Raw genomic sequence first — 10,098 nt, forward strand, 5'->3', positions numbered from 1 at the left:
AATTATAGCCCAGCCACTGATCCCCCTGTGGCATACCTGCTAAAAAGCTGTAGAACCATAGCTACGAGAATTTGTGGTGGGGAAATGGAATAAAGGTGCAGTTAATGTGTGGGGGTGTGTGTTGAAGAGGTGGTTGGTTCAGCAGGAATCATGGTTAAAAGAAATGACGGGGGCAGAAATGGCAGAATAATGGGAAAATGACCCACTGGACAAACTCAGAAGACCTTTTAGCTACAGAAATTATCAAATAGTTCAACTCTCAAAAGTGAGAACACTGAATTGTTAACCTCAACTTAAGTTTGTTAGTTGGGATGTTAACCAGCTAACTGGTCTTATTTGTTAACTCCAGCGATGGCGAGCCATGCCAGGCCGGAGGGCCAGGCCAGGTAGCAGGACCTAAGTTAAAACGGGTGGGATTTTACATCACTATCCACCCCACTTCCACTCCAGCCCAGCCAGGGCAGCCCCTGCCTGAGCCATTTCCCCCCTCCCCCCTTCCTCACAGAGAAAGGCTGCTCTACCCAGGATGCCTCACATCCCTAGTGAAAACAGCTGCCAAGGTAAGCTCTATCATTTAACCAGTTAAACGTTTTAACATCCCTACATATTAGCATAAATGCACTCATTGCTTGTGCAAATCAATCAAGTGAAGCAAACAAAAATAACTGAATTTTCTAGAAACAAGGTAGGTGAGGTAGCATCTTTCATTAGACAAACTTCAGCTGGCAAAAGAGACAAGGTAGTGTGAGCTCCACAGATCTCTTCTTCAGGTCTGACATTACTAAGGTAAACACCACCATAGATTATATTAATTTCCACTGTTTTAAATATGATTTTCTCTCCTTTTTCCTGCAGGATACGCTTTTTGGCTTGAACAGCTTGTTGACGAGCTCTATGTCTCTCTGACAGTACGGGGAGAATTCTGAGCCACAGCATCTCTCATGCATCTGGACCCTCCCTGCCAAACCTAGATCCCCTCCCATTGAGCCCCATCCCCCTTCACCAGACCCTGATCATGCTCCCCCCACCTCAAGACCCCTGCACTCAAATCCCACCCCAATCAGCCACATCACCTACACACTGCAACCATCCCCTGCTCTGAGACCCCAACAGCTAAACTAGGGTTCTGAAAGGTTTACGGGCGGGAGCTGGATCATCTCCCCAACCTCCCAGAGCAGAATTTGTCCGGTGTATCACAAACCTATGGGCAGGGGGCACTCCAGCTCAGTTGCAATGGGAGGAGGAGGACATTCCAGCCCATCCAAGCTGGAGCACCACCCAGCTCAGTCCTGACTTGCACTGGGTCCTGGACCTACTTCTGCTGCGGCTCTGCATTTAAAGTGTATTAGAAGCCAGGCGGGCAGGCAGCCCAACTCAGTTCTGGCTTGTACCGGGTCCGGGAGCTCAGGCCCCTCCCCCTCGGACAGGGGCTGCCCGGGGACTATAGAATAGTCGACTAACTGATAAGAATTCACGAGGTTCATCGACTATTCAATTAACAGATATTTAACATCCCTAGTCTGAGCCTGCCTGCCCATAGCTGATGCACCTCGCAAGGGGCTGCTAAACCTGGTAGGCAGCTTTACCTGCTACTCCTGAGAGAATTCTGCATCACAAAAACTTAAAATTCTGCACACAATATGTACTGTGTCATGCACAAGGGTAACCTCACCACCTACCCATTGTTCTAAGGCATTGGCTCTCAAAATTTTTGGTCCAAGGCCCACCTGGCTCAATGTAAGCCTTTCCGTGGATGACCAGCTGCTAATGGAAACTCACCAGTAATTACAGAATTATGCCCGAGCCTTTTTGCTAGTGCTGCAGCTAGAGAGAACAGTTTAATTTAAATTATTAAACAGATTAAGTGTTTTAACTTTCTCATTTTAGTTTATCAAATTTCATTTTAAATACAGAAATCAATTCCTATTTTACTAATACAAAAGGTTTTCATGTTTTCTTTATTTATGGCACTGACCCACAGAAAAATTAGTTGGGGACTACACAAGTGAGAAGCAAAAAAACACCTCCAAAAAACATCAAGCCTCACTGATGTGGTCCCCAACTAGGGATGTTAAATATAAGTTAACTGAATAGTCGAGTAACCTCATGAATTCTTATTCTATAGTCCCCGGGGGCAGGGTCGACAGACAGTGCGCTCCAGCCCCACTCCCAAGGAGCTCCCTGCCACTCTGCACTGCTGCCTCTGTATCAGACGAAGCACTGTGGGGTGGCAGACGTGAGCTGGTCCGCAAGAGGAGTCAGTTTAAAATACAGCTCCTCTCACGGACTGGCTGCCTGTCACCCTGTGCTGCTGCCTCTGATAAAGAGGCAGCAGTGTGGGGTGACAGCAGCCCATCTGTGGGTGTCCGAGCTCATGGACATGGCGTGAGCCAGAAGTGACCCAGGTTGCCTGCCCGCCCGGCTCCAAATACATTTTAAATGCAGAGCCATAGCAGGGGAGGTCCAAGACCCACCGTGAGCTAGAACTGAGCTGGGTTGCTGGCCAGCTTGCTAAAAAATTTACTAATGGGAGGTAAGGGAGGGAAATGCGTGTAGTCTATAGCATTAACCTATAAGCTTTGCATATTGGTTAATAAACTACACTATTACATCCCTACCCCAAACTGAGACAGCTTACTCCTCTGGCACTCTAGCACCATGGGGTGAGGGGAAGAGACAGGGAGGACTGAAGTTCAGGGCTTCCCATAGGCCAGGTTTACTTTTGTGGGGTTCCACAGTTAGTGGATTTTGTGGATTCTCTTAGGCTCTGGGGTGGGGACAAAAATGAGGGGTTCAGTGTGTGGAACAGGGCTACCAGCATGTGGGATAGGGATGGGGGTACAGGATCTGGAGTGGAGGTGGGGTGCAAGGAGGGGCAAGGATGAAAGGTCTGAGTGGGAGGTAGGGTGCAGAAGCAGGCTGGGAGTAGGATGTCTGGCCAGGGGGGAGGTGCAGGAGCCAGGTGGAAGTGCAGAAGGGTGCTTGTTGTAGGATGTCTAGCCAGGAGGGAGGATGCTGAGTGTGGCCAGTAGGGAGGGTGCAGGAGCAAGGGAGGATGCAAGAGCAAGCTGGAAGTATGCAATCTTGGCATGAGGGGGGAGCTTACCTGGCTTTGCACCTCTGTTTCTCCCAAGCACCACCTCCCGCTTCTCCCATTGGTCAGCCAATTGGAGCACCAGGGAAAGAGTGCATGCAGGAGGGGAGGGGGAGGTAAGAGGTGAAAAAAGCCCTGACCTTTCCCACCAGACACAGCTCGTGGAAAGAGGCAGAGCAAGCAGCTCCATGCGCTGCTGCTCCCCTGCCCCGCCCCCCACACTACTTGATTTGCTTGTCTCCGTGATCCCGGTCGGGCAAGGAAGTTTAGGGCTTATTTCACCTTTCTACCACCACCACTCCAAGCAGGAAGCGAGAGCTGGTGCTCCAGACTTGTGGCTGCATGGCAACCATGTGACTGGAGTGACAGCATAGGCTTCCCACTGAGTAGGTGAAGAGTAAGGATGTTAAAGACTAATTGACTCCCTCCCTCCCGTCAGATAGAGGCAGCAAAGGGGGGACGGAGGGGGTACTTCAAAGGGCAGCACCACACAGCTGATGCCAGGATCAGCTGTGCAGCGCTGCCCCTTTGAAATACTAAGGCAGTGTTTCAAAGCAGCAGCGCTGCCTGGAGCCCAGGGTCAGCTGGGGACTCCCCCGCTGATCCCAGGCTCTGTGCAGCGTTTCTGCGAAACCCATGATTAGCTGGGGAGTCCACAGGTCTCGGGAAATGCCATGCAGAACATGCAGTCAGCTGCGGAGTTCCCCGCTGACCCTGGGACTCCGTGAGTGCACTTCTGCTTTGAGATGCACAAGAGCCCCCACTGAGACTCTTGTACATTTCAAACTAGCATGCCCATGTGCAGCCCAGAGTCAGAGAAACTTCCCGCTGCATGCTGTGTTCTGCATTCCTCCTTTGAAATGTACAAGAGCCCCCTGGTGGAATGTGGTATTGGCTATTGACTAGTTGAGTACTCAATAGAAATTCCCTTGACTACTCAAATAGTAAATTAACTGCAATTTAACATCCTTAGTGAGGAGGGGAACGGAATTCAAGCCACAGACTGCCTATAAAGTGGCTGCAGCCCACTTGTTGTCCATGGACTGCACTTTGAAAACCACTGTTCTAGGGGGCTACAGGATGATCTACCTTCATACAGCAAGTCACCTCTGCTATTCACTGCTATGCTGGTGCCGCCAAATTTATTGACAAATAAAATTTGCAGAACCCCAAAACATCATGCACAGAATTTCCTCAGGAATATAAGAGAAATTGGTCCAATAAAACATTACCTCATCCACCTTGTCTTTCAGCAATTTAATACTAAATGTTTCTCTTAACTTCCAGATTTGTTTAAGAGGATGCTAACTTTCTAGGATAATATGCCTTTAGTTTCCATGATAAATTCAACAATTTTCTAGTGTCTCAGTTTTGTCTTGAGACCACAATATACAACTAAACATCTTCCGCATTATGTTTAACACCAACCCATGTAGATGTTTGTTACAACATCATAACTACAACCATGCAGTAAGAATACCTGCGCCTTTTGGAAGGCTTATTTACCTGTATAAAGAAACTGATCTTTCACGGGTTTTAAGCACAAAACTGCTGACGAACTACAAACTAAAATAATTTGAAAGGGTATTTCTGTTATCCATTAACAAAGGCACCACCTGTTTAAACAGATACAGTAGCTAAATGTTTTATATGGCAACCAGAAAAAAGGTAGTCACCGATTTACTACCATAGTCTATTTGGATGGTAGCTCGCATGTCATAATTTGCATGGAAACGTCGGTACCGGCCGGTTCTAAAATGACACTTGGCGTTCCGTGTTTTGCTGTTCTGGGTACGTTCATGGTCGTGCCTCCAGCTGCCCAAGGAACTTGCATTTTAGAAGTTGTGTGAGCTGGGTCGATCAACCAGCGAGTCTCATTCAGCGTATGCAGCTGGCCACAGGAACGCGGTAACCAGCAGCGTACGCCAGGCCGGCCGGCCGGCCGACCGACCGACCGACCGCCTGCCTGCCTCGCAGCCGGACTCCCGCACGCCCTCCACTCAGCCCCGATCCTCAGCCCCCGTTGTCCCCGCCCTCTGCCAACGCCACGCCCCCTTTCCCTTACTTCTTGGTGTCGCTGCTGAAGAGTCCGAAGGCCGCGGGGACGGAGGCCGGGGCTGCGGGAGAGGCCGCCGCTTCCTGCCCCAGCTCCGCCGCCGCCTCTCCGCCCTGCTCGTTGTAGCCGAGGCTGTTCGTGGACATGCTGCTGCTGCTGCGGCTCCTCTGGCGCCTGCTGCCCAACGGAACTTAGTGACGCGCGCACCGGAGTCCTCCCGGAAGCTAACGGCAGCGGTTGGGGCTGGAGGGTGCAGGCGTCACATGATGGGGCGGGGCTGCAGGAGCGGAACTTTCCCGGCCTCAGAGTTCTAACGTTCCTATGACAACCCCATTGCCACTGGCCAGGAAGGGACGTGAGAAGGCACGTGAAGCTCCGCCCAGGCTGTTGGCGTGGCGTGTAGGACGGGGCGGAAAGGAACAGTCTGGACTCGTACTGCCGCCCAGGGGGGGCGGGGCTTTACCTAGGGTTCTGCTTGCGCCCTTGAAAGCCGCGCAGACGCCCGGTCCGCGCGCCAGCAGGAGGGTGTGTGCGAAGGGCGGCGGTGATTGATTCCCAGAGCCGCGGTCCGTAAGGAGGCGGGCGGTGGGGCTCAGACGTACCCGTGCGGAGCACACGGAGATTGCGTCCGCCTCGCTGAGCCGCGGCCTAGCCCCACGCAGCACAGGTCGGATAGCGGCAGCCCCTGCTCCCCCCTTCGTTCGGCCTCTCTGGGAAGCATCGCACTGCAGCTGGGTGCCACTGGTAACCTGGAGTCCACCTTCCTATGACTGGTTACTTTCGGCATTTCACTTAGGCCCTGGACCGCCCGTGCTCCCCGTGGGAACAAGGATTTTGTAGTCAAAGCCCGCGGTCCTTGCAATTTTAGCTCCTGCAGTGCACCCTGGAAGCCTCTTGTAAATGGACCAGTCTACCGAAGCCCCAGTCTTGCAATGTAGCTGTGCATTCCTGTATTGCAAGCTTCTAGTGTGTGGTCACTGTGGTGCCTCTCCTTCTGTAACACCTGTACGGGAGAGTGGGGCATGTTTGGCACATAGATAGTGGCTTCTGTATGATTGCATTGCAAGCTATGCAGCCACTACTCAGTCTCCTACCCCGTGTAAGGGACTTTTGATCCCTTACTATAGTGGCTCTCAAAGTGCAGTCCACAGGCCACTAGTAGTCCACGGCTGCCTTACAGGTGATCCGTGGCTCGAACTCAGCACCCTCTTCCTCCCCCACCCCCCATGCATCTGGGAGCTCACGCAGGCTTCTGCACAGTAGGCAGGCGGTACAGAGGCGGGAGATTTCTCCTCTCTTAGGAGGGGGTGGGGAAGGAAGGGGCTCAAACAGGGAGAGGCTGCAAGTAGAGCCCAGTGGGGGTGTTTCCAGCCTGATGGGCAAGGGGAGGCTCGGGGTTGGGGGCAACATAGAGTTGCCAGGTGTCCGGTTTCAGTTCGGTAATTGCGCCTTCCCTCTGGTTAGAAACAAAAAATATTCATGTAAAATGTCTGGTATTTTCTGATTTCCCCCTGCCGTGTCTGGGGAGGGTGGGGGGAGCAAGGGAATTTAAAGATAGAGCAACTTTTTTTTTTCCTCAACAGAATTTTTTTCCAGCGTGGTTTTTTTTGCGGGGGGGGGGGGGGGGAGAGGTTGGTATTTTTTGTTAAACCATCTGGCAACCCTAGGGGCAAGAAGGATTTCCCTGACTTGCTCTGTGGGTTTCATGCTGGCAGTGCAGAGCTTAGCTCAGATCCCTTCCATCAGCTCGTTAAGGTACATGGTGGGGGGAGAGAGGAAATGTAAAGGGGCTCCAGTGCTGGCTGGGCCATGCAGGAGCACTACTTGTGCTTGGCTTGGTGCAGCAAGGAAGCTCAGGACAGGCTCTCACTGCCCATTCACCTTTCTCCAGTGGGCACACTTCCCCACCCTTGTGTCCCGCCCAGACACCAAGTGGCAGGACCTCCTACCACCAATAGAGGGTGGGGAGCCCAGGTGGGACAGTCTCTATTCCATCTTAGTTCAAAGGCCCACTGAGGACATCAGCTGGAGAATCCTGCATGGAGCTGTGAGCATGGTGTATTTGGCGCAGTTCACGCCCATTCCCGACACTTGCCCCTTCTGTGGCGAGAGGGAGAACCTGGCGCACGTCTACCTCGTGTGCGCCAGGTTACAGCCCCTCTTTCAGCTCCTCCAGAACCTTTTGTTGAGGTTCTGGCTACACTTCTCCCCTCACCTGTTAATTTACGCACACCCCATCCGAGGCCCCACAAAGTCGCGGGACCTCCTGGTCAACCTCCTCCTGGCTATTGCCAAGACGGTAATTTGTAAGACCAGGGAGCAGAGGTTGGCCAAGGGAGGGGCCTATTTCCATTCCTGTGTCTGCTCACGTATCCGGGCAGAGTTCCACTGGGCAGCGTCCTCTGGCTCTCTCGAGACCTTCGAGGGGCAGTGGGCGCTGTCTGGGGTTCTCTGCTCGGTGTCCCCATCCGGTTCTCTTATTTTAGCCCTTTAACCCTCACGCCCGTCCCTGTTTTCTTTTTATTTGTCCCAAGTAATTACTTGGTTTCCTGGGCTCAGTGGACCCTCCCCTTAAGCTGGGGGGAGGTCCTCCCAGATTTCCAATAGGCACCTTTCTCCAGTGGGCACAGTGGATTGGCAGCACCCCCGGGTTGCAAATAGCACTCAGAATGGGGCTGAAAAGTCTCCACTCCATTTGCAATTTGGATTCCTTTGCATGCACTGGCAGGTGGATCTAACCTTGAAGGGGGGTGGAGGAACCTACTTCTTGCAAAAAGGCAGCAAGGAATAGTGCTTGAAGGTGGGGGAAGGGGTGCACTGGGATATTTGCAAAATCTGGAGCATTTTGCAGGAGCAGGCCCCAATGCAACCGGCTGGTCTGGTGCCAGGGAGTTTGCAGCGATGCAAAGGAGCTGGCAACTGTGCTGCAGATTGGCCCATGCCAGTGTGCCATGGGGCTCTGGACTATCCCCAGCCAGTTATTCTGAGGATAGCAGCATGCTGCCCTGCCTCTCCCCCGCTTGCCTTCCAACTGCATAAGGATAAACAACAAATGGTCTGGTAGCACTTTATAGACTAACAAAACATGTAGCTCAGCATCTCTTAAAGTGGCAGTCGGAGTTGTGCTGCAGAGAGAACAAAATTCAAAATGGCCACCCTTAAAGGGCTCAACTTTTCCCTGGGGGGCATTTTTTTTCTCAACAAAAAAATCCTTGGTGTTCCCTCATAAAAAAAATACTGTTTGGTGTTCCTTGGTCTTAAAAATTTAAGAAACGCTGATGTAGATGGTATCATGAGTTTACGTGGGCACTGCCCACTTCTTCAGAGCACCAGAGCTGAGCCTGACCTTTAGGAAAAGGCCCCCTCTAGCTGCTCTGAGGCTGTAATGCCCAAATGAGGGATGGGAAGGAAGGCAGCGAGATGGCTGATTTATTTGGGATTGGAAAAACTTAAGAAACAACAAATAGTTTTGCAGCACCTTAGAGACTAACAAAAAAATGTAGATGGTGGTATCAGCTTTCATGGGTACAACCCACTTCTTCAGATGAATGGAGTTTAAGGAGTCCAGTTTTCAAATACAGGCAGTCCCCGGGTTACGTACAAGATAGGGACTGTAGGTTTGTACTTAAGTTGAATCTATATGTAAGTCGGAACTGGCGTCCAGATTCAGCCGCTGCTGAAACTGACCGCCAGTTCTGACTTACATACAGAATCAACTTAAGAACCCCAGGCGTCCCCAAGTCAGCTGCTGCTGAAACTGATCAGCAGCTGATTCCAGGAAGTCCGGGGCAGAGCAACTCTGCCTCGGGCTTCCTGTAGTCAGCGCTGGTCAGTTTCAGCAGAAGCTGACTTGGGGACACCTGGGGCAGAGCAGCAGGGGTGCTGCTGGGTTGCTCCAGTAGCGCCGCTCCTCGGCGCTACTGGACCAACCCAGCAGCACCCCATCTGCTCTGCCCCAGGCGTCCTGATTCAGCCGCTGCTGAAACTGACCAGCAGCGGCTGAATCAGGACACCTGGGGCAGAGCAGCTGGGGTGCTGCTGGGTTGGTCCAGTAGCGCCCAGAGCGGCGCTGCGGGACCAACCGACAGCGCCCCAGCTGCTCTGCCACAGGCGTCTGGAGAAAAGCCTAGTCTGCTGAGGGGGAGGGGGCGTACTAGCTGCGCCCCCCCCAACCCAGCAGACCAGGAAGACGCGGGCGGCGGACCGAGACGCACCGCGGTCCCGCCACCTGGGTCCTCCGCGGCTTTGCTCCCAGTCTCCCTGGTCTGCCAGGGAGATGGGGAGCAAAGCCTCTGAGGACGCCAGCAGCGGGACAGAGCCTTTGCAAAGCCTCGGGTAAGCCGGCAGCGGAGCAGCCCAGGTGCGCCTGGGCTGCCTCGCTGCCCGAGCCCCCCCGCGGCTTTGCTCCGCGTCTTCCTGGTCTGCAGACCAGGGAGACGCAGAGAAAGCCCCAGAGTATACGGGCGGCAGGACCGTGAGGACCCGCAGTCCGTGTCCTCCGGCGGAGCCCCATTCGTAACTGCGGATCTGACGTAATTCGGATCCGCGTAAGTCGGGGACTGCCTGTAATTAGCAGAGAGAGGGGAAAAGAGAAGGTAAAAAGAAAAAAAGTGGGGGGAGGAATTGTCAGAGTGTCCATGCTAAATGAAGTTGATAAGAATACTTATTACCCACTTTAAGTACCCTTGGTTTGTTTTTTTTATGTCATTAGGATGTGGAATGTAGTGGGCTATCCAGCCAATGCCTCTGTTTAGACCTCTGTTGTAGGAATCAAATTTGTAAATGAAATTAAATTCTGTAGCTTCCCTGTTGAGCTGGCTTTTGAAATTGGTTTGAAATAATACAGTGACTTTGAGATCTATTAATGAGTGCCCAGGCAAATTGAGGTTGATTCTGCGTGGAGCAGGGAATGGGACCAGAAGGCCTCGTAGGGTGCGTCTACACCCTT

The 10,098-nt window shown here is 52.5% G+C and overlaps 1 protein-coding gene across 1 annotated transcript in view; it reads right to left on the minus strand.

Moving 5' to 3' along the window:
- The window catches only part of AP3B1 (adaptor related protein complex 3 subunit beta 1), a 309,804-nt gene extending 304,057 nt beyond the window's left edge, over nt 1-5,747 (minus strand). The window contains exon 1 of the mRNA XM_006119130.4: nt 5,160-5,747. Coding sequence (XP_006119192.1) covers nt 5,160-5,296 — 137 coding nt within the window. The 5' untranslated portion in view covers nt 5,297-5,747. The remainder of the gene's footprint in view (nt 1-5,159) is intronic.
- Between the last annotated feature and the right edge of the window lie 4,351 nt (nt 5,748-10,098).

The sequence above is a fragment of the Pelodiscus sinensis genome, chromosome 6, assembly GCF_049634645.1.
Source record: "Pelodiscus sinensis isolate JC-2024 chromosome 6, ASM4963464v1, whole genome shotgun sequence".
NCBI classification, from domain to species: domain Eukaryota; kingdom Metazoa; phylum Chordata; order Testudines; family Trionychidae; genus Pelodiscus; species Pelodiscus sinensis.